Raw genomic sequence first — 25,498 nt, 5'->3', positions numbered from 1 at the left:
TGCACCGGGGTACGAATAGCATTCACTTCTATTTGCACCAGGGTACAATCAGCATACAGTGCTAATTGTACCAGGGGTGCAAATAGCCTTACCCAAAAACAAAACTGCATTAATGCGCGATAAAATATTTATCGGCGTTAAATAACTAACAAGTTAAAGCGATAATAACGAGTTAACTCGCCCAGCCCTAATATATATATATATATATATTAGTCCAACACAATATATATGTCATTAGCAGCTCCGTGAAGAGAAGCCACCTTGGACAAACAAACCTATACAACAGATATAACAGATAAAGTCACACGCTATCAAACCTGTTTTACAACATAAATCCTGTGTAATCCTTGTTAGACCAGTCGAGGAGTAAATGCAAGTGAACTTTATTAGTGTTGCAGAATGAAATCAAAGGGGTACAGTTGAATTTGAATTTAACTAAATTAAACATGCCAAATAATTAAAGAAATGAAATTGCAGTCCATAAAACCAGGAAATCAAAGAGTCATTAAATCACTGAGGGCACTAAACAGATTATTAAAACTGCAGGACCTTACTCTTCATTATGTGGACATGTCTGTCGACACGAGAGATAGGTCAACAGATGAGATAGTCAACACTCAAATTGATAGATACATTTTCCACATATTATCGGACACATTGTGCATGTAGAATTGCCCTTGGTTTGTCGATTACTGATTAAAATGTATTTCATCCACCACGTCTTTTGATTTTGTCAGTGATTTTTACCAGTCACATGACCTGCAAAAAAAAAAAAAAACAAGTATTAGACAATAGAATTAAAGTTTCATTATGTACGACTTTGTGACATATTGGAGTATAAATTTTTGATTGTAACCAACTGAATATGTCCAACCTAACCCTCCTCTTCTAATAATCTAGGAATTATGCAAAAGCTATAAAACATGTGAGTGGTCCACAGTAAAGCCAGTGTTTAGTTTGTCCATCTGGGTGACTTCAAGAAGATGGTGGTGCAACATGGTTAAGAGGTGGATAAAGAGATTTTTTGTCCCTTTGGCAATACAATGCTTATTTTAAGGTTATGAAAATGGAACATTCCCTAATTTAACCAGTTCTATATCATATTATACATATATATTTCTACCAATGGATCATCTTAAGGAGATAATGGCACTTAATGTTATGGCCCCGCAAAAAAGGTTTTTACTTTCTTAAGATTTTAAAACATCCAAACTCTGGTTCCACTCTTAAGCTTTTCTATGTGTGGTGGATGCTCTTACCACCACCACATCGTGTTAGTATTTATTTATTCTATATTTGCATTTTAGATCATTTTTTGAATGATTTACTTACACTTGTTCTTCTGCTTTGAGGTGCTGCAAATTCAGATCAGCTGGAGGAGGAAGCCTGCATACCACTCTTTCTAAAAGACTGAGGGGGGGGGGCTTTATTTGTTAAATTTGGCCTTAGTTCCTTAATTTAGTCCCTTTAACATTCACTTATTATTTGTGCTAAGTTAAAGTTAGTTTTGCTTTATTTGTTTTATATCTTGCTGTAGCTAATCTTTTATTCTCTTTTATTATGCTCCCTCATGTGGCAGATTTAGGTTACTCCGTCCCTATTTAAGCAGCCTTTGGTTCTTTGTTTGGAAGTCAGTTTTTGATTGTGTTGTTAGTGTTCAATTAGTTGACCTCATTTTAGTTGGGCCCAAATTTGTTTTTTGTATGATTTAATTGTTATTCTTATTTGATTTTTTTGGATTTATTCATATTTGAACTATTAAATTGAAATTGTTCCTCATTTTTTTGAATACCTTTGTCCTTACTTAAGCTTGGTCCCTCACACTATGGAAGCCTCTTTTCAATTCAGCACTCATCATGACTTTACACTTGTTCTTATGATTTAACCAAGAGTGAAACAGCCCAAGAGGGCAGTTGAGCAACCACTCGCAGGTACTTATAGGTACCAACACAGGGGTCTCCGAACACTGAGTTTCTTGCTCTGATATTACAAAACCTTCTTCCATTACATCTGTGGATACAGGTCAGTGTGAGTGAATAAAGGCTTTGGTGTAAATAGTAAAATGGTCCACACTTTTTATACATTTTTTTTTACAATGCCTAGATTCCACCATTTTTTGTCTGCAAAGCATTTTTAACACAAAGGCATTTTGCACTTGCTTATAAACACACACAAGGCACATTTTATGCATTTTATGAATTAACTTGAACTGAGTTGAACTGGACTGGAATTGGATAATGGCTGTTAGTTTTGTTAAGTTTTAAGTTACTGTTTAGTTTTTAGTTTTGCCATGTTTCCCATAGGATTTGTTCGAAACCGCATACTTCTCCTACTACTCCCACTACTCATACTAACTTTTTGAGTTAGTAGGCGAATTTGAGTTAGCGAGAAGTTCCCGGATGCATATTAGATTCGCCGAAATGTTGGGTAAGCATCATGAGGTTACTACTCATACTCAAACTACCCAAGATGCAACGTAACGTGACGTCACAGATCGTCATTTCCTGTCAAAACGGCAGTTTCAAGCTAGCTACAACGAGGGTAGGTTCACTTCCTGTTTTCAAAACAAAAGCACCAATTGTATCGTAATGGCTTTCCCTATGATAAAAGGCCACAGGTATATTGTTTTGTGAAAATAATTGGAAGTGCGTTGCTCACTGCGGCTAGCTTTAGTAGCGCCGAATTTGTGGGAACAAAATTGTAAATAGCCGGTATTTTGTCAGGTTTTCAACACGTTGGGGATCTAAACGACTACTTTCTCGCCTGAAAATGTTTCAAATGTTGCTCTTTACCTCTATACTTTCATATTGTGTGAAAGTACAGAGGTGGAACGAGGGGTCGAGGTCAATACACTGCTGTTACGCATCTGTGGGAGGTAGTAACAGAGGTAAAACAATCCTGCCTTATGTGGGTTTAAGCACGCTTTCAGATGTTCAGTCTCTCTTTGCCATGTGTGAATTACAGCGAAGCAGCGGCAGGTTAAAGAAGACGCATGCATGTGTGAAAGAAGCTAGAGGCTCTTAACTGTTAGCTTTGTGCATTCCATATTGAATACTTTGTAATATAGTCAGAAGTAATACAGCTCCAAATGGTCTTTGAGCCACTTACATTGACATGTATAAGCCAGCTCCAGGTACTTGTAAGTGCCAGGACAGGGGTCTCCAAACACGTAGTTTGACACATTGATGGAACAGCTGCTTTTCCCATTACAGCTGTGGATGGAAATATAGGCTTGAATGTGAACTGAAGAATGAAAAGTCTCAAATGACAAAAAGTTACCATCAAAGAAAAGAAAGGTATCTATACCTTTCAGCGACTGTTGTTGATTGGCTTGAGCAGCACACATTTTGGATCTGGGAGGCAGGTCGCCCAGTGGCGCATGTGGTCTTATCACGACGTCCATATACAGCACTTTGGACAGATATAACCCGTCCTTGGGCTGACAAAGCGGACAAGTTGGAGAGGGGAAAAAAAACAAAGCAACATCTCAGATGTTACAGGTAATGTATTGTCTTGTAAATCATGCTAACTATCAGTTAAAGCACTTTACACACAATAACAAAGACTCTTACCACAGTTCAGTTGTGCCACAGATCCCTCACAAACCACAGTGTGGACATTTCCATACCGTCTTTCAGGTACTATTGTATCAGAGATGAAGCTAATGTTAGTAACTCTGTTATGATCCAGGAAGTTCATACACCAGCAGCCTCAGCCCAGTTATCACCTGACCCAAGGTTGGATATGGCATTTCTCATGTGATACTAGGTGAATGTGCATGTTTTTCAAAATGTGATTTACTCTTAATATGTAATTAATGTAAATGACATAGAATATTATGCACTGTAATTTGTAATAATGTGTAAATAAGTGAAAATTTCAGTTCAAGATAAAAGTATGGTTTTAACACAAAGTGTAGACGTTAAATGAACCTATTAGTGACAACCTCGGGAAACTGGGTGGAGAATGAAGAGGTGAAAAAGCTGCTATCAAAACAAACAATCACCATTAGGAAGAATCTAAAGTATGGAAGTTTAGCTTTGTTTAAACTTTTGTTGTTCACTTTATATAATATGGAAGTATGAGCAAGTACCACAAGGCATAACAAAGCTATGTGGGCATAGTGCTATATGCCCACGTGGCTTTGTGCATTCCATATTGTATACTTTGTAATATAGTCAGAAGTAATACAGCTCCAAATGGTCTTTGAGCCACTTACATATACATGTGTAAGCCAGCTCCAGGTACTTGTAAGTGCCAGGACAGGGGTCTCCAAACACAGAGTTTATCGCATTGATGGAACAGCTGCTTTTCCCATTACAGCTATGGATGAAAATATAGGCTTGAATGTGAACTGAAGAATGAAAAGTCTCAAATGACAAAAAGTTACCATCAAAGAAAAAAAAGGTATCTATACCTTTCAGCGACTGTTGTTGATTGACTTGAGCAGTGCACATTTTGGATCTCGGAGGCAGGTCGCCCAGTGGCGCATGTGGTCATATCATGACGTCCATATACAGCACTTTGGACAGATATAACCCGTCCTTGGACTGACAAAGTGGACGAGTTGGAGAGGGGAAAAAAAACAAAGCAACAACTCAGATATTACAGGTAATGGATTGTCTTGTTAATCGTGCTAACTATCAGTTAAAGCACTTTACACACAATAACAAAGACTCTTACCACAGTTCAGTTGTGCCACAGATCCCTCACAAACCACAGTGTGGACATTTCCAGACTGGCTCTCAGGTACTGTTGTATCAGAGATGAAGCTAATGTTAGTAACTCTGTTATGATCCAGGAAGTTCATACACCAGCAGCCTCAGCCCAGTTATCACCTGACCCAAGGTTGGATATGGCATTTCTCATGTGATAATAAATGTGAAATCTAAATGAGCATATTTTTCAAAATGTGATTTACGCTTAATTAAAGTAAAAGACATAGAATATCATGCACTGTTATTGTTTAATAATGTGTACGTAAAAGAAAATTTCACCATCAATTTACCTGCATTTATTAGCAAAATTGTTGCTGCAAGCACTGAAAGAGAAAAAGAAAAGTTATTTTATTCTATTTGTAACCTTTTCATCATTAAATCTATTTTTTTATGACCAACTACAAAAGCCGCAGCCTTTAGAATGTATTACTTTCAAACTTTTAAAATAATATCTCTTCTCACTATATAATTATATATTCAATTTCCCCACCTGAGGGATGAATAAAGTATTTTTCTATTCTATTCTATAATGTTCAGACTACAGGAACTTTGTACAAAGGAAAGAGGATTATTTTAAGCATAGCAAAAATTATGAATAAATGATTCACAAATGCTGTGCATATACATGTGTAGGCTTACATTTGTGCCAGAAAATGTTACTATTGACAAATTCACTTATCATTATAATTCACTCATATGCTGTGTACACTATTGAGCGTCGACTCAATAACCAACTTGCTATTGACTCTCTACAAAAGAGTTATTAATCGCACGTTTTTGACAAACAGATAAAACAGGCTATGTTTTTGTTTATAACTTTTTAATAGAGCATTATAAGATCATCCATTATCATCCATAAAACTTAAACTTAACTTAAACAACAAACCATTTCATTTTGCTTCTGAAATCACACAAACGTATTGTAGTCGCTTAAAGTATAGGTATCAAAACTTTATGAACAGACGACATAAACATAAAAACAGAAAAACTGAATTTTTTTTTTTTGACCAATTCAATTCGATTCAATTCAGTTTATTTCTATTGCGCCAAATTACAACAAATGTCATCTCAAGGCACTTAAATAATATAATCCAAGCCAAAGCAAAGGTGAAATGATATGGGATTTATCTTCTTTTTTTTATTTTAACAATTACCCGCTACAGTGCACTCATAAAGGATGTCTTTCAATAGCTGCAACTGGATATAGAAAGTGATTTTTTTTTTTTCATCAATGGAGAAGTTTTTGTTATGTACTCACACAGAGTGGATCCAAGTCTGGAGCAGAACATCTTTAAGAGCTGAAGTGGCTGTAGATGAAAGTAACAGATACCTTTATTCAGACTTTTTATAGGTTCTGTTTGCCCATATTCACAACCAGTGACCAATAGAACAACTCACAGAGATGAAGGAGGGAGTCGGACACGTAATCATCTGTTCTCAGGCACTTTGTGTGCTCTCAGGTACTCTGACAAATCATGTTCTTAGTATATTTGATGCATCACTGAATCTGTGTTTAACTTGTCATTATATAAATAATATAATATCATTATATTAATCATCTTTGTCAACAATGTGGTCATTTCTTTATGCTCAAATCCCAGCTTTCATCACCACGCAACAACTTGTATGAATGTCTTGTTTTCCTGGATTTATTTTGGACATTTTATTGCTTCTTATCTCTTCACTGTGATTCTTGCATTGAAAAGCTGTTTTCAGTTTATCTAAGTACTTTGGTATCTCTCCTAATCATATTCATGTTCCATTATCATATGTAGTTCTTGTACTCTTAAAGTACCGGCCAATGATCACTCAGAGTCTGTAGATAAACGTATCGTTTGGACTGTCCTCGCTCTCAGGCTGAATCAGAGAAGAAGAAGCAGGATTGAGATGAGACACTCTTAGGGTGATAGTATTTTATGACAAAGAGAACAACTAATAACTTTATGGAGCAGCTTGGAGGTTATCAGTTATCTGAAAAAGTGTTTGGAGCTTTTAATCTGTGTGATTCATTATTTACTGTGATGCTGCTGCACAGCTGATCTTTAGTTAGAAACCTCAGGCCTCGGCTTCAAATCTGTTGATTTTTCCTTATAGGTCTCTTATTAGTGCGTTGATGCTGAAAAAAAAATGATTAACTTTTGTCATTAAACTTTGGGATCAAATATTTCATATATCAACTTTTTCCTTCTGTATCATGCATGCGCTTGATTCTTACTCTCTCGTTTGTTTTGAAAACATTTTGAACACACACACTCAGCCTCAGTGGAGCAAACCCGCACACTCTTTTTTCTGCATTTCTCCAGTCCAATTTATCTGTCAGTCCGCTTTTTACTTCTTCTTTTGGGACCTTTTTTACCATCTCGTCAAGGTGTCAAATAGTACCGACCCCAAAGAGCCGGGTTCACATGTTTTCCACTCATTAATCATTGTTTGTGACATATTTAGATATTATTACACGTGTTAGTCAGAATGGGTCAGTGCCCGAGTGGTAGGACCCGTATCAAGAAGCTTCTACACAAGTTCTAAAACTCCTGTGCGCTTGATTCGCTCGGGGTCATTTCCCAGCCCACACACTCGTTTTACTTCACCAATTTCTGAAACACCCTATCTTACTTCCCCCCTTTTTCTATTCCAACCCCAATATGCACAAACCACTTGAGACCTGTATTCTGTCACAGCAAAAATCTCTTCAAATGGCGAACCACCCCCACAGTTTCATTAAAAATAACAAAAACTCTTTCCCTGTGTCCTTTATGATTTATCAGTCTGACCCCCACCGTGGATTAGTTTACCGACCCTTCCCATGAGGATAACACTTTATTTTCTAGTCTAACCACTAAGCTGCGGACGTTTTTACAGACTCTTCCCATGAGGATACCAATTTAGAAGAAAACCTCTCACACGGTTTCTTTTATTTGTTCGAATTAAACTTTTCGCAGGACACTTCTTTTCTTTCCCTATGGGAGAATATGTGTTTTTATACTTTACGTGTGACCACTCAATAAACAAACAGTAAATTTATGCTTCTATTTTTACTGATCAGGGGACATCTTAATTCAGACAACTTAGCTTGTCCAATGTGCAGAAATTTCACATATATTCATATATAAGAGGTTTTTCTGCTCACCTTATTTCTCGGGCCCCTCGAATTGTCTGAACAAAGTGACCCCCTCAATCAGCTCCGGCAGTCCTCCCTCGGAGTCAGTCCAATTCACGGGGTCGCGGCACCAGCTGTTAGACCTGATTCTTTATATTGGAAGCCCAAGAACCAGTTGGAGCAGTCTTAAGTTAAACAAAGTATTTATTGGAGGAACAGAGTTCTCGCATGAAATCCGTCCGACCAAGTCCCGAGATCCGGAAACATTTCATATTTATGTTCACCCTTATCTCAGAGGTTGTACCTACATTTCATTACCCCCTACCCGAACCAGGGTTTGAATCCCATTCCCGCTTATCTTACCTCTTTTATTTCTCCCCCTACCCGAACCAGGGTTTGCATCCCCACCCCGCTGTGACTGGTGTGCAGTTGGTGAGAGGCTGAGGTAGCTTGTGGCTGTAAAAGATGGTTCTATATATGGATCTATATAGGGAGTATAGGGAATTACTCACTGAGTCTGGTCCTTTATTTATTTATTTATTTTCGTTAGCACAAGTTTCTTGTGTTTACCTTGAATAGGGATGGCTCAGGTGATCCTGAAACATCCCATAGTTAAGCTGCTATAGGCCTAGACTGCTGGGGGGCCTCATCTGTCACACCTTTCCTCACTTTACTCTCTTTATGTATATGTGATGTTATTGTGGTCATTAACTCGTGTTTCCCTGTTCCAACAGATATCCTTTGAATGGTGTTACAGTGCCCCCCCCCCCCTTTCTGTCTTCTCAAACCCCAGCTGGTGGAGGCGGATGGCCACCCTTCCTGAGTCTGGTTCTGCCAGAGGTTTCTTCCTGTTAAAAGGGAGTCGTTTCTCTCCACAGTCGCCTCAGGAACGCCGCTCAGGCCGGGAGATTGGACCGAAAAAACAAAAAGTTTTCAGTGCAATCTGTTGGTTTTCTTAGCTAGGAAATTGTTTTTGAATTGGCTCTATATGAACGAATTGGATTATTTTATGAATTATGATTATTATTAATTAATTGAATTCCAATTGGCTTGAATTGGACTTACTATCTAAGTGCCTTGAGATGACATTTGTTGTATTTGGCGCTATATAAATAAAAATGAATTGAATTGAATTGAATTTGACGACGCATCATTGAATACTTACTCATGCTGTGAGCAGGCCATCCACCGTCTTCGTCATGTTCTTTGGATGTGATAAGCGATGTGCGTGTGTGAGTGTTGTATCTACTGCACCAGACCTATCTGTTCTTCAAGACGCTTTATCTGACCCAGTTATTATATCCCGGTACGTCATCTTAAGGTGTTGTTGAATGAGCACAGTGTACCGCACAAACTAGGAACATAGATTATCTAGAGAACTACAGAATATGAATACATAAAGTCTAAGAATAAAGCCAATTTATAACAAGCAGCAGCTGAATACCGCGATTGAAAAAAGTCGCACAGTGTATGCCCAGCTTTAGTGCGTCAGGCTCTTGGAAGAGGCCGTGTGGAGACAGACGAAAAAAGAAAAAAAAAAATGGAAACTAGCTTCAGCGTATTATTTAAAGGGAAGAATTAACTTATCAGTTGTTGGATTCCAACCAGTTGCAAAGGAAGATCTGTCACATTTATAATCTTTAAATTGAACACCTGACTCTCAGAAAGCATGTACTGAGCTTTTAAGAAGTAACACTGATGTGTCATACAAATAACTTCAGCTTCACATTCCACTCAATATATTGATATTCATTTCATCCTAATATCAGTACTGATAAATGTTTTGGTGATGAACAGACAGTTTAGCCTTCAGAAATACCAATCTGCTGTTGTTTGTTCATCTTTTAAAGGAAAGGAGAAATATTAAGGAGCTGACTTATTCATTTGCTCTCCGTGTTAAACAAGTTAAACACATTGTTTTTTCTGGTAAACTACTTGTTGACTGTTTTACATTTTTCCTGAAAAAAAAAAAAGAAAACAGAACGATGATCAAATTATTAATTTCAGTAAAGCAGTGAAGATGACCAATACGAAAGCATTGAGTGAAAGATTTAACGTGGGGCTCCTAATTTTAGTTCGGAGAAGCGGTGTGGAAAAAGATAGGGTGGAGGGCTATTTATTAATGAATGAATGATCATTTTTCCCTCCACGTTTTTAAAAATGGTATGAAGTATCGCTATCAAGTTTCCATAACAAGCGATCTTGATGTTCAGCTGGAATGTCTTAAGTTAGAACAATTATGTTTGTCCAGTGCAACTTTTTTCTGTGCCCATCATTGTTGATTGCATATCCAAAATCCTTCACCCTGTGTGTGGTGAGAACGACACAGACACATGTAAATGCTACAATGAATGATGGGCGTGTCGTGTAAATTCTTAATTATTGCGTGTAAGGAAATGATGATTATTGTGGGCAGTTTACACATGGGGTGTCACGTGTCAGAAAAAGAACAATTCTTATTTAATGAATTATACAAAAACTTTTTATTCTTTTGGTTTCTCTTGAATACACTTCAATTGATAACTCATAAATAATAAAATGTAGTAAATTCAGTTCACCTCAAAACACTGCACTGTTTAAGATGGTTTTCATATTCCAAAGTCAGATGCAAACATGATGTCTTACACATTTCTTTTTAACATAATCAATTCAAATATAGAGATGGCATACTGCTCAAAGTGGAAGAGGCCTCCTTTAAACCAATAAAGACGCATAATAAGTTATTTTCTTGAGTATTTGGACATTTACAAGCTAGGATTTGGAGACAAAGAAATATATGGAAAAACAGCAGAGGAATGACATGCAGTAAGTGTCAGATAGAGAATTCAGCTTGAGATGAACACATTAGAGAAATTGTAACTATGTCCACTCTGCTCTGACCAAGCATTTTTAAATTTCTTAGTAAAAATGTAATCATCAAATCAATAATAGTGTTGCAAGGCCTCATTACAAACAGTAGGTGGAGATCTGACCAAACACGAGACCATACTAGAACAATTCATTTCTTGCTTTGTAAAGACAGTTGGTCACTCAAATATTTGGTTGTTATAGATTCTTAAGGTTTCAATTGATATTTCAGTTTGATGCTAAATCTGTCAAACATCACATTTGTTTTTTCTCTTCATGGTCTTTGTAGTCACTATGAGCAGGATCAACACTTAAGGCAACGAGAGACCTGTTTTAATGTACATATTGGCATTTGTGTATTCTCTTGATATCAACCTGGGAAAAACAAATCTATCTTTGGAATTTTTACACTTGGTCTGTAATCAGAGGCATAGTTTCTGAAATGGCTTCTGCCACATCCTTGAGAACAACGGATTTGTCTGCCATATGCAGCATGGATTTAAGACTTGACCAGAAAACCTGCTGCTTCCGTTCATCACTCGGCCACTCGAGGTATGTCTGCTGCCTCAGTAAGGTTCTCAGTCTCAGGAATCTCTTGGGAAGACAATCTGTTGGAATTGGCTCTAATAAGATGAAGACGAGAGACTCCTGCTGGATGCTGATGGATCTGTGTTGGGCGAAGAAGAGCTCGTAGTTGCACCAGTCGCTCTGAACGAAATGCTTGGAGAGCACAAACAGTGTCTTGTAGCTGGACTCCACAGAGTTGATGATGTTGTCTATTATCCATTCACCTGGGACAAAGTCTCGCTCATGGACGCAAAGTGAAAAGCCAGTACCTTCCAGAGAGGGCACCAGCTGGCTGTCCACCCAGTCAGAGTCCTGATGACTGTAGGAGATGAAAGCATGATAACAAAATGATACATTTTTCAACATGTTGGAATGTTTCTTGCCTCTCTTCTTCATCCTGATCCAGACCCATAACATCTTAGTGTACCACACTCCATCACACTTATAGAAAACCAGACCAGTTGTTGCAGATATGGCTATAAGTAAAGGCAAAGCTATTGCAGCTTGAAGCCAAGTCTCACAAGACAACTTACTGGGTTTGTATTCTGACAGTGAAAGGCCCGCGAATGATGGTGGGGCACTGCATGTATAATCTAACGGCCAGTTCAGAAGCAAAGACTTGTTGAAAGCAGAAACAAACCAATAAGAGTCACATGAACAGAAAAAAGGATTGCTTCCAGCTTTGAGGGTCTTAAGTCTAGGCAGTCCTGCCAAAACCTCCCTGGATATAGACGTGATAGCATTCTGGTCCACGTAGAGGCTGATCAGCATGGGGATGGTGAGATCTGAAGGGATGACCTGGATGCTGTTAGAACTGAGTTTGAGATGCGTCAGCTTTGGAAACCTAGACAGATTCTCTTGCATAATGGATGTTATTCCTGTTTTTGACAGGTCAATCCTCTCAAAGTTTGACGACAGATATTTAAAGACGTCATTGCCCAGGTTGTTGTTTCCGAGGCTGAGCTCAATCAGCTGAACAGGCCAATAGCAATCCCCATCCAAGTGTATGGAGTTGAAGCTGAGGTCTAGAGATTCTAATGTCTTCATCTCTTGCATCTTCTTCGAGATGAAAGAAAGACTGCTGAAGCGGTTCTTGCTTAAAGACAGCTGCCGCAGTTTAGGAAAGTTAGAGGTGTGCGAACAGGAAAGCCACCAGAAGCCCGACTCTGATAAGAGGTTGTCCGACAGATCTAGCGTCTCCAGTGAAGGTAGAGCAGATATGGCTCTGCAGGGTAAAATGTTCATTCCTGTTCCAGAAAATTTTACATAGGTCAGTTTTGAGATGGCCTCAAAGCTCATGTTGATAATGGGATATTTGTATTGATAGTGATTCACACCATTGAAGGTAACCGAGCAAAGATTGATTGTATGATTAATGGTGGGAAATTGAAACCCATCTGGTTTATCTTCATAATAAGTCATATTAACAAACGAGAGGTCATATAGGGAGGAGAGCCACACGTTCTTGAAAAAAACCTCCAGAAATGAGCTCTTTATCCTAGTGTTTTCTATGGTGAGATTCTGGATGTGTGGCATTGTTCTCAGGTCATTAAAAGGGTTGCCCCTCACAAGGCAGTTGTCCGGAAATACAGTGATGAATTTCAATGATTTTGCTTTTGTCTCATTCAAGTCCACGAGAAGGTTCTCAAACATATGCAAATCGTCACAAAAAGAGGCATGAAGAGAAATCTTTTGGAGACGCCTCATTTTTGCAAGAGAGCCAGAATCGTACTTTTGCCAGCGATTTCCTGCTCCCAAGACGAGATGTTGCAGAGAGACATTCATCAGTGGATCAAAGTCATTGTAGTTTACTGATGTAGCAGCCGTACTTCCTAATGACAGCAGATCCAGACTGATTAAACTCCGAAACGATGCTGGTATCCGATAGCTGGTATACAGATTATTATTCAAATCAAAAATTTTCAGCTGTTTCAACGAAATTTCTGGAATGAAAGACAATTTATTGTGAGATATATTGAGAACTTTGAGTGCTGGTGTATTACTAAAGACTGCGGGTGAAATCTCCTGCAGGCCACAATGCGTTGCCTTCAGGAAACAGAGCTGGGACAATCCGAAAAACTGCGCTCCATGCAGACGATGGATGAAGTTATGAGAAATATCCAAATACTGTGTGTCGTTGGAAAGATGTGAGGGAACATCTGTCAGATTTTGATTGGAGAGGTCCTTCAGTCTTTGCCGCATTGTGACACACAGTGTAAATCCCTTTTCATCTTCCTTCAGAGCCATGCAATCGGGAATTAGTAGGGACAGAATGACAATGGTCCCCATCAACCAAGGTACGGTTATCCTGAAACACCACAATAAATGAGAGTTGTCACTAATAAACTAAATTAAACTCCTGGACATGATCATTTACTGTATAGACCAATCATGACCAATTATTCTTAAAGCAGTAGTTCAAAATAAGAAAAAACAGATAAGATGTTAGTTTACCTCTGTGTAGACATAGCTGAAGAAAATATCAAGAGCCAGGGCCTAAGCAGTGTTATCTGTAGCTGACTTTTATCTTCAGTGATCTGAAAAGCAATGTGTCAAAAAGCCAAAAAGAAATAAAAGTTCCTCATTTCCCACGCACAAATTCCTCTTTTCTCTGATTTGCCCTCATTTCACATTACAGTAAATTGTTAAAGGGGAAGTTTTGAATGAGGATTATTGTAACTACAACAGACACAGTCATGTGAAAACAGAAAACATAGCACACACTTTTCAGTTCAAAGGTTTCCCATATCAGGATATATATATAAAAAAAATGATATGGTCCTTATCAGGTCTTACATTTGGTAAAAACAACCTTTGAAAAACAAAATGCAGAATCATGTGAAAAGTGCCCATCCTGTGCCCATCCTAACTCCCTCCAAAGACATTAAGAGGATAAGCAGTAGCCAAGTGCTGCTTATCAAATGCTCTTGATGACCAGGTGTTAGCACCTCTAATGTAAAAAAAAAGAAGAGGTTGTGTCAGTTTTCCTGTCTGACACATTCAGATGTGTGTTAACATAACGCCAAAGAGTAAAGACATCAGCACTGATCTTAAGCCTCGTTTCCACTATGCAGTCCGGTACGGGTCGGTTCAGAACGGCTCGCTTATTTCAGTGTTTCCACTACCACGAAAACGTACCGGTCCCATGGAACCCGTTACCATTTTTGTAACCCTTCTGCTTGGGGTACCTAGCACACAGGACCGGTTCCAGGCTCTGCTCTTCGTTGTTGGTGAGGAGGCTGTGCAGCGGGAGCTCGATGGCGCTCAATGGTGGTTTCAACCGGACCGCGAGCCAGTGTCGCATTAAGCTGAAGAAGCTTGGAGGTGGTTCGAAATTATGGATGTTATTTGTTATTTGCTGTTATTTGCTATTTACGCTTCAGCAAGCACTCCGCCCACCCCTGAGGGTCCCCTTTGTACAGTCGGAACGCAAGCTGACCCCAAAGCGGCTCGACCCGTACCGCACCGTTCTGAACCGACCCATACCGGACTGCGTAGTGGAAACAAGGCTTTAGAGAAGCAGTTGTTGCTGCCCATCAATCTTGCGAATGGTTATTAGGCAGTTTTCAAACAATCATTCTAGAGTGAAAAAGTAGAGAAAAAAAAAATCTTCCAAGGAGTGGACATTCTAGCAAAGTCACCCCAGGGTCCGACTGCGCAATGCTCAGAGAAGCTGCAAAAAAAAAAAAAAAAAGCTACATCTCAGACTCTACAGGCCTCAGTCAGCATGTTTAATGTTAAAGTTCATGACAGTACAATTACTGAACAAGTATGGCTTGCTTGAAAGGGTTGCAGGAAGAAGTCTCTTCTCTCTAAAAAGAACATGGCAGCACCCTTTAGGTTTGTTTCTTTATTCCCACTATAATAGACTGTGTTATTGTGTGCGTGTCAGTGTCGAACAAACATGGACTTTGTTTGGTTGAGAATTCTCAAAGTCTTTGGCTATGAGGTGTGTAAGTTTAACATGAACATTTGTTGAATTATGAAATAGATTAGAATTTTTATACCTCTACTCAACTAATATTTATGAAAGTGGCGGGAAGGCTTGAGGTAGTTAAACCATTAAGTAAGAAAAGAAAAAAAAATCACAGGAAATATAATGCTTGAGTGTCCAAAAATGTACAATTAGGATTATGTTTATTGGAACACACAGAATCATCTCCTTATTCACAAGAAGATTATGTCTCATACAACATTATTGCTTCATCTCATTTAAAGGAAGTGACACTGGAAATCCCCACAGAAGCCTGCGATTGCTTAAGCACACGCTGGCAGTTTTTTCATGTTTCCCACTCAGTTCAGTATAATTTTACAAAATTTTACAAAATTTAACGTGAAATTGAAGCTACAAAACAAAAAAACCCAACAACACTTCAACTGCTGTATATTGAAATGCAACTGGGCGATATCTATTTATAACACTGTATAGCTAACTGTACAATAACTTTTTTTGTGCACTCCATAACCTGTATGTATGCAAAAAAGTGTATGTGTGCATATATATATATATATATATATATATATATATATATATATATATGTATGTACTTATGTGTGGTATGTATCTATTCTATATCCATAGAGTTAATTCTTGCATAGACATAAATGGCTTTTTTTTTTACAATTTCGACAGAGTTTTCCTGTAAAATCACTGATTTTGTAAACATTTTTCTATGCTAGTTAAGAGGCCATGTTGCCTGAATGATTCTTTCTTTTTTTTCCACATCTGTTATGATGCGTAGCCATGGCCAAGTTAATAAATTGTAAGTGGGAGCAGCTCATTGAGCTTTCCAAATCTTTCCAAGTAGTACTTCAATTAAGACCCTGAATCTAGATGAGATGCAGGTCAGGAATGCAGGAAAAATATATGAGGAACCATTGGGAAAATGGGAAAATTAATTTTGTGATGATATCAAAGCGTTAATGTACTTTCTGGAGTGAGGTAAAACTGTTACTTGAAAGAATTTGTCTGACCCTGTTGTGCTCATTTAGATAGAATAAGCTATACTGGTAATATAAACATGCAGTTCTTCCAACATTTAAGGTTGCTAAACTAAAAAATTGCATAAATTATATAAAAAAAATCTAACAAAGGCCTAAAGTAAGATAAAAGACTAAATGTATTCAAAATTATGATTGTAAATCTGTGCCGGCAACTCAAAACCGTAGTACACTAAAACACTATTAAAATATAACTTACCAAAGTACCAAGACATAAACTAAACCAATAAAAAGTAACATTTAGAATAGTAATGAAGGTTTATAACTCAACTATTGTCTCCTAGAGTTCTCAGATCAGGCAAGTTGCATTCACCTCATCATAAAGAAACATGTGATATATCCCACACCAAACAACAAATCCTAGTGAAGTGTCTAGATTGCTCCAGCAACTGGCACAGAGTTATAGGTTCAATCTTGATGAACTGGAACAAGCTGTAAGACCAATTGTGGGACCAAGCTGGTGTTTGATTTTAAGACCTTATCCTCAACGATTGAAAAAGGGAATACCTGAATGGACTTCAGCCACAAATTTCAAGCTTTGTTTAAAAAAGAACACCTGCTGACTGTCAATACTTGTCATCTCCAAGATGTGAAGGATTATGCGATTAATGCTTAAAATCTTCAAAACTCAAGAAAAAGAAATCAAGGCACACAACAGACACCTGTTTAACTGATGAAACTGATTCTGATGTTTTTTTCCGAGGTCAACTTTCTTTTAAGCGCGACCGTGGCCGTGCCAGAGCAGAGGCCATGAGAAGGTGGAAGGGGGTGGGTGACGACACCTATTACATTTGTGGGAGAGGTGGCCAATGGGTCCATGGTTGTCCTTTGTGCAGTGGGACACTTAGGCTAAAAATACAGTTGCTGTTAACTTCACGTACCTGTGTTTATCATGGCAGCCTTTTGTATCCTGCATTCATTTGGTGCATCCGTTGTGCACCTTCTCAGAAATTAATATTACTTGTATGCAAGCTTCAATTTGTAGGTGACCAGTAGGGAGTGTGTAAGCTTACTTTTGATGTTTCAGTGTTTTGTATTGTCAATTTCTCACACCATGCTTGGTTTAGAGGCCTATACATAATAATCTATGATACTAATACTGCAGTTATCACTTTTTCTGTTGTGATTTTAAGGTAAAAACAATGCTAACCTCTTCTATTCACCTCATGATTACTATTTATCAGAGTGCTTCTGCTTACATCCCGTAAATCCGGTCGCAGCTTCCCGTCTGAGTGATCATCTGAGTGAATCTTCTGGTAACACATGTACTACACAGGCAAGTTGCTGACATGAATGCAAGGTGAAACAGCAAGTATATTATTCGTCTATGAAGGGGTGGAAGGACCGGACCTGTGGACAGGACTGGACAGTCAGCGTGACTCGACAGCGGTGGAGCAACAGAAAACTCATGCATATAGGCATACGTATCAACACAAAGTGTCAGACCTGGGCTTGAAAGAGGACTCAGATGCAGAGAATCCAATTAAGGCAGAGTTTATTAGATAATTCCAACCACCAATACGATGTGATGAAAATAATCAGCTATGAAAATGTAGTTCTATATTTTATATAAAACCTAATAAATAAAAGAGGAAAAAAAACAACCTAAACTCACTCTGCTACAAAATGCACTCCTACAAAACCGGAGGCTCTACAAAATCTTGAAACGTTATCTATAACGAAAAATCACTCCTAACGGAGGCTATCAAAAATGGCTGTGAAAACTTAGACTAGATTACAAAATTTACAAAGAAAAAAATCACTCGCAAGGAGGCAAGGAATCGAGGCTTAGTATTCGAACTAGCAAGGCAAGGTTTACTGTGACTGTGGCAGGCTTGGGTGAACGACAAAACGAAACACTCAGGCACAAGACAAAGGGAGACGCAGACTATAAGACACATGAGGGCGATGGGAAACAGGTGGACAGCGTCAGGAATCAGGGAAGACACTCCAACGGGTGACACATGAGGAAGGGCAAGTGACCTGAAACAAGACGAGAGTTAGTGTTCGAAACCGCCTACTTCTCCTACTACTCCCACTACTCCTACTAACTTTAACTTTTTTTAAGTTCCTGGATGCATACTAGATTTGCCGAAATGTTGGGTATGCATCATGAGGTTACTACTCATACTCAAACTACCCAAGATGCAACGTAACGTGACGTCGCCGATCGTCATTTCCTGTCAAAACTGCAGTTTCAAGCTAGCTACAACGAGGGTAAGTTCCCTTCCTGTTTTCAAAACAAAAGCACCAATTGTATCGTAAAGGCTTTCCCTATGATAAAAGGCAACGGGTATTTTATTTTGTGAAAATAACCGGAAGTGCGTTACTCACTGCGGCTAGCTTTTGTAGCGCCGAATTCGTCGGAACAAAATTGTAAATAGCCGGTATTTTGTCAGATTTTCAACACGTTGGGGATCTAAACGACTACTTTCTCGCCTGAAAATATTTCAAATGTTGTTAAAGTTATATATTTACAGAGTTTATAGCTTAAGCGAAATCAGCTTTTCAGGCCGGCTGATTTCGGCTCGGGCAGGAGTGAAGTGCACTGTGTAAACGCTCTGCATACTGTCTGATCGATGAGTATGCTGTTTGCAAGTATGTAGTATGTAGTATGTAGTAGGCGGTTTCGAACACAGCCTTACTCTTCAAAATAAAAGAGGAAATGACAAAACATGGAGACAAGACAAAAACCCAACTTGACCTCACCGTGTGACACAAAGAGCTAAAACCTGAATTGCAAACATATCATTTCAGAAAAGAATGTAGAGATGTTAGAGCTAGGAATTGTTCAAGCTTTACTATCTCAAGAAGAAATGCGATTCCAGATATTGAATCTCCACATTATTGGTGCAGCCTTGACCTTGTTAATACAGGTCCCTCCTCGGTGTCTCTTGTCATGACGGAAAAAAGCTAAAGAAAGAGCACCAACTGCTCACGTGAGATGTAATCATGCTAAACTGTCTGAAGACTCAAACTGCACAGTGTACTACAAACACACTGCTGTCTTCCCTGATTCCAGATAAACAGTATGAAGAGCAATTACGCAAGCCTCTTTATTGGAACAACAGTGGCTACATGGGGGCAACATGTAAAATAGAAGAGTCAGCACAATGACTCCCCATGTCTCGTTGGCTAAACCACAACACGTGCCATGGCAGGATGTGAGGTTTTTGGTCACAAGGCAAATGAGACCACAGGGCCCTTGGAAACTGTGGACAAAGGAACGAGATCTATTGTTATTCTACTAAATTATGCCAATCCTGCAGCTACACATTTTACTGTGATCAACTTAGCAAATGCATCTTTCTCTATCCTAGTAGATAAAGACTCTCAGTTTTGGTTTGCTTTCCAGTTTCAAGGTAAAAGATGAACAAATGCTCCAACAATAAGTCCAACAATATTATTCATAAGAAATGCTGAGTAATTTGTCAAAATGTAATGCTAACAATCAAATTCTATCACACGTCTAATAAGATATTGCTTGTCACTGAATCACGTGAGGCATGCAGAACTGAGTCTTTAGCAGAAAGAAATGACAGCTTTAGAAAGAGAGGGTTAAATATCTGGGCTATGATATCTCAAGTGAAGGCAGATCACTGGATGATAAAAGAACACAAAAGAAAGGTGATGCAGTTTCTGAGAATAACTTCTTTCTGTAGACAATTGATATCCAGTTATGCTGAAAAAGTCCAACCTCTACGGGATTTATCAACAGCCCATGGCTGTGCTTGATGAAATAACATGGAATCAAGTTGTAGACGAATCATTGAAAAAATTAAACGGGTTCAAACAAGCTCATCAGTGTTAGCTTTGCCAAATTGTATTATTAACTTTTTTTAACCATTATTTTTTAACATTTGGTTGAGAACCAGTTCTCATTTGGAACAACGACGTAGGTACAATTACAGTTGTTCGAGGCAGCAAACTGAAATGAGGAACGGCCAGTTCATACCAATGGTGCAGATCCTATTTCATATGGAAACAGTTGTAAGAGCAGAATTTAACGTCATCCGTTGAGTTAGAGCATGACCTTCTCAGAGATATACAAACAAATGCGTCTCCAGTTGAAAAGTCGTACTGGCAAACACAGGGTTGCAAACTTGATGATAGAGGTCTTTAGCAGAGCCCAGAAGATAAATTTGTCCTACCCAAATCGTTATTTAGAAATGCTCTCCCCTCTTGAGCCATGATAGAAATCACAAACTTCTCAAAAAAATTAGTTTTTCCAATGAACAGTATGCGCAAGGACAATGCACAATGACATGAAAACAGGTAGCTATGGATTTTATTGAGCGAACATTGTGTGAAGGAAAGGAGTATTGCCTGGCAATAGTTGATGTATTCTCTAGATGGGTTGACACCTTTTCCTACTGTTAAACCTGATGCAGTATCTGTAGCTAAAGCCCTAGTGAAAGATATTATTCCAAGGTTTAATGGCAGTGACAGTGATAATGGCAAACACTTTGTGAACAAAGTAATTTCACATCTATAGCCACTGCATTGAATATCACACTGAAAATGAAATGTGCTTATCACCCACAATCAGTAGGCCTTGTGGAAAGAACAAATAAACAAAGCTGAACTCAGAAAGACAATGGCAGAGACAAGAACAAATTGGATGTACTGTTTACCATTAGTAATGTTAAACATGCACATAATGCTCGGGGTCAGACGATTATCACCCTTTCCGATATTGTCAAATGACCAAATTTTAGCCCTTTTATTTAGCGAACACGCAGAGCTGGATTAGACACTTGCTGATTTTTTTTAGGAAAATGTCACAGAAGCGGAATATTACTTCTGCTGTTGTTCCTTTCTTTATTTCCGGGTCACCATTTGTGAAAGAAACAACATGCAGCCTTGGGACTGGGTAAAAAAACGGATCTCACATTGCTGGGGAGGCCCATATCAAGTGGTGCTGACCACCCCATAAAACTGTAAAGACGAACCACCAATCGCATTTTAGATTAGTAAGAAATCCCCTTGATTAAAGTTGCATTGATGCACAAGATGCGGTGGAGCTTGATCTTCGCTGAACGCATCCGCTTCGGGGAAGTCTGACAACAAAAGGGAACGAAACCAGTGGGGTCGTTTTTAACATGAGGACTGGGGAGCTGGAGATCAATTCACGACCTTCAAGATTCAAGAGATTCAAGATAGTTTTATTTGTCACATACACAATCATACACAGTACAATGTGCAGTGAAATTCTTCCTTGTCCTGCTACCAATAAAAAGATAATGAAATTAAATATGAAATATTAATAAAAAGGAATAAAACATATAAAAGAAGAATAAAAGAAAATATATAAGTATACAGTATTAACAGTATTTAATTATTTTATTCAGTTATAATTATTTAATTCAGTCCTTCTCATTGAGGACTGCTCTAACTCCTAAAAAAAAACAGCCTAAAAAAACATCCATTAGTCTATACAGCACATGACCTCTGTTAAAGTAAATTAAACCTAACAGTTCTTGGGTCAGGAAGTAATACAAATCGTCCTTAACAATTTGACTGAAAGGCAAGAGGAAACAAAAAAAAAGTGTGCTTAAAGGCAGACCACGTAGATTATCCCTAAAAATTCAAGATGTTGGTTCATTTAAATGGATTCTCTCACCGTCAGCTATCTTATGGCTCTAATAGTGCAATAGAGCATTTTCCCTCCAGAGACAATGACCACTGCCAGGATGTTTTTGGGCAGTAGGTACAATGTAGATATCTGCCAAAGTGTGTGAGAAATATAGGAAAAACTCTGCTCTTCTCCCTGTGTGAATGAGCCTGAATTACACACACAAACACACAGACTCACTCAGCCCAATGGGAACTTTCACTTCACATAAATATGGTAATGCAGCACCTCCTAGTGGAGTTGTGTGGAAGTGGAAATGTATGTTTGAACGCTTTCGAACTTAACTGCTCTAAAACAAACTTTGAATAAAACTTAAGATGTATTGCTCTATTTTGTAGCCTGTCTTTTACTTTGACTGCCTCCAGATCTTTTTCACTTCCCTGTTGAGGGGGAGAGAATGGACCAAGTTTGACTCCTAAAGGCCCATTTATGCCCTACGGTAAATACGGAAACGGACGCTTTCACCCGGTTCCGGGGTCGTTTCATCCGTCAGTTTGTCCGTAGGTCAAGAGCTTAGCAATCAGACACATTTCTAACAACATCAGACTTGTGCTAGACTTACTTGATTATTCATATTTGGTGCCTGATGATAGTTTTATTCTTTTCCTGGATTTTTATAAGGCCTTTGACACAATCGAACATCAATTCATTTTTCAATCCTTGGAAAAATTTGGTTTTGGCCTTTTTTTTTGTAACGCTGTCAAAACATTATACTCCAATTGCAACAGTGCTATTAAAATGCCAAATGGCACCACCCCTAGATTTGACCTGAAATGTGGCATTCGCCAAGGATGTCCCATTTCACCATATTTATTCTTACTTTGCTCTCAAATCCTTACAACTCATGTTTCCAATAGTCCTGTACAAGGAATCTGCATCGCTGATAAAGAGACACCACAATATTTCTAAGGAATGCAAACCAGATCACTCTTGCCTTAGAGGTGATTAATGCTTTTTCCAAGGCCTCCGGTTTATTTTTAAATTTAAAAAAATGTGATTTGCTAGCAATTAAAGATTGTACTGCTAATGTTATCTGCAATATCCCTGTTAAACAAGAGGTTACTTATTTGGGAATTTTAATCTCTAAAGACCAAAAGTTAAGAAGCTCCTCTAATTTTACACCAATTATACAGAAAACCAGAAAGAAGCTAAACCAGTGGCTTCAGAGGGACTTATCTCTAAAAGGAAGAGTGTTGCTTTCCAAAGCTGAAGGATTATCCCGACTGACATATACTGCTCTCCCCTTACATTTAGACAACAAAATCTGTAAAGATATTGATCGTATGCTTCTTAATTTTATATGGAAAAATCGTACACACTATATCAAAAAAACTGTTGTCATGAATAATTATGAATCAGGTGGTCTTAACTTTCTCGATTTCTCTACCTTAAATAACACATTCAAAATTAAATGGGCTAAACACTTCCTTAAAAATCCAACCTCTATCTGAAACCTCATACCAGGTCACGTTTTCTCGCGCTTTGGTGGCTTTAACTTCATTTTAAATTGTAATTACAATGTTGAGAAACTTCCTGTAAAACTCTCATCTTTCCATAAGCAGGTGCTCTTAGCGTGGACGCTCATTTATAAACATAACTTCTCACCTCACAAATACCTCATCTGGAACAACAGAGATATTTTATTTATAAACAGGTCACTCTATCTTGAAACTTGGGTTCAAAATGGGATCCTACTGGTGGCTCAGCTGGTTAATAAGGAAGGTAAAATTCTCAGTTACAACGAATTTTGCTCAATATGCAAATTTCCAATTAATTTCCAGGAGTTCTCCATGGTGGTTGATGCTTTACCTTCGGGCACTTTAATGCTGTTTAAAAACACTAATTATACTCTATCTGTTCCACCCAGTATCCCTGATCTAGTCGAGTCATCTGTGGGGAAAATCTGTTTTTCACAGGAGATTAGGAAGAGCAATAAAAGAATATGCAGGTTGTTCCAAGAATCTATTATTTCTCGTTCGTCGGTAGAAATTTACTGGAGCCGTTATATCCCAGATATCCACTGTAAAACAGTTTGGATGATCCCCCATAAATATTTAATTGTAAACAAGGTGAAGGAAGTGTCATTTAAAATTCTCCATAAAATTTACCCTGCTAAACACTATATGATCAAATTTAAAAGAGATACTAATTGCAGCTTCTGTGAGGATCTTCCAGAAACTTTAATACATCTCTTTTGGCTCTGCTCTTTCACACGTAGGTTCTGGTCAGAGTTTAGCAGGTTTATTAATGACCATATTTTAAAAAAAGTTTCCTTATGCTGGGAAAATGTTTTATTTTGTTTCTATAGATTTCATAAAAAGGATGCTAAATATTTCTTTATAATAAACCTGCTAATCCTCTTTGCTAAATTTTATATTCATAAATGTAAATTTGCTAATAAAACACCATGTTTTTCTGTTTTCATTAAAGATATGGAAATATATATCAAATCAATAACAGACTCTACAAATGAAAAGGCTCTAAGGACAATTTCAATATGTACGTCTTTGCATGTTCTTATTTAGTTATCACCCCTGGTTGTTTGTTTGCACGGTTGTTGTATTGTGTACTTCAATCTGTTGGTTTGTTGTATACTAATATTGTTTAAATAAAATTCTTTAAAAAAAAAAAAAAAAAAAAAAAAAAAAGAGTTTAGCAATCCGGTGAGCTCCGGGCGAAACGGAGCAATACCAGAGGAATTTGTGGGGGCAGTAGAGAGTCAGGAGCGTGTTGGCTCCGGAAGTTATGGAGGAAGAAGAAGAACGAAGAGTAGGAGATTAAAAAATTTTAAGATTTAAAAATGCCAGGTAATGGAGGAGAGGATTTGTGAGATGGTCAGGGGGTATATACATTTGTATGACTGCAACTTCCTCAATTGACGCCATGTTTCTCAAACCCGCGGCCGACAATGACTCAATATATACCGCCCTCTAGAGGATTTCTTACGGACGTGCGCAATACGGACGGAGGCATAAACAGAAGCTCCGGGAGCAATGGACCTGACAGACGAATTTCGTCCGGTTCCATAGGGCTTAAATCGGACTTAAGAATGAAAACGTTAATCAAAGTTTTGTGCACCCTGTACAGGTCTTCATTCCTCAACTAAATACAATTAATTGTAAATGAAAATAGAAAAATAAACTAAGGAGGCAACTAGTGTCGATAACTACCCACTTTAATCCATTCCGGGCTCTTCCTTTCCTGACACTGACAAATGCATTTTTGTCATAATCAATCATAATTTTCTCATGTACATGTGGCAAGTGGAGTGGGAGAGACAGTCCTTTATTATTATCAAACATGAATCAGGGTTTGGACAGGTTGCCAGTACTTAATGAATATGATTATTGTGATACTGTTTTATTACTTGCTTTGACAAGTAGATGCTCCTCTCCATTAAGAATACAGAAATATTGCGATGATGACACTGTCATTTTCATCTTAAATAAAATTTAAATGTAAAGTGTGCACTTTCAGAAGCTTTGCCATTTCTGATTATAACCTTGTTTTTCAGGAAGATATGATTCTTCATAGAGCCACGTCTAAATAACAGTAATAATGATCAAAATAATAATTAGAATGATTAAAGATTCAGTTAGGACTAATACTAATCTCGTCCTTTCTATCTGTGTA

At 38.1% G+C, this 25,498-nt stretch overlaps 2 protein-coding genes and 1 long non-coding RNA gene across 3 annotated transcripts; all 3 read right to left on the bottom strand.

Moving 5' to 3' along the window:
• Positions 1 to 482: 482 nt before the first annotated feature.
• On the bottom strand, positions 483 to 4,536 carry LOC142385934 (L-rhamnose-binding lectin CSL3-like; the record flags this gene model as incomplete). The annotated part of the gene is made up of 5 exons (XM_075472610.1): positions 483 to 759; positions 3,109 to 3,212; positions 3,307 to 3,439; positions 4,220 to 4,323; positions 4,418 to 4,536. Coding segments are annotated over 5 exons (486 nt in total), but the record flags the coding sequence as incomplete, so codon positions are not given.
• Positions 4,537 to 4,689: 153 nt separating this feature from the next.
• On the bottom strand, positions 4,690 to 7,934 carry LOC142385828 (uncharacterized). The gene is made up of 4 exons (XR_012770234.1): positions 7,846 to 7,934; positions 5,977 to 6,025; positions 5,009 to 5,041; positions 4,690 to 4,752 (listed from the first exon to the last, which is right to left on the bottom strand). It is a non-coding gene; the product is annotated as an uncharacterized LOC142385828 (long non-coding RNA).
• Positions 7,935 to 10,597: 2,663 nt separating this feature from the next.
• On the bottom strand, positions 10,598 to 13,757 carry LOC142385827 (toll-like receptor 1). The gene is made up of 2 exons (XM_075472548.1): positions 13,684 to 13,757; positions 10,598 to 13,537 (listed from the first exon to the last, which is right to left on the bottom strand). Exons 1-2 carry the CDS (start codon positions 13,695 to 13,697, stop codon positions 11,068 to 11,070), a joined length of 2,484 nt encoding a protein of 827 aa, XP_075328663.1. The 5' UTR covers positions 13,698 to 13,757; the 3' UTR covers positions 10,598 to 11,067.
• Between the last annotated feature and the right edge of the window lie 11,741 nt (positions 13,758 to 25,498).

The sequence above is a fragment of the Odontesthes bonariensis genome, chromosome 8 (assembly GCF_027942865.1).
Source record: "Odontesthes bonariensis isolate fOdoBon6 chromosome 8, fOdoBon6.hap1, whole genome shotgun sequence".
Taxonomy (NCBI): domain Eukaryota; kingdom Metazoa; phylum Chordata; class Actinopteri; order Atheriniformes; family Atherinopsidae; genus Odontesthes; species Odontesthes bonariensis.
Note: the sequence above shows the minus strand (reverse complement) of the source record. Positions and strands in the feature narration are given on the sequence as shown.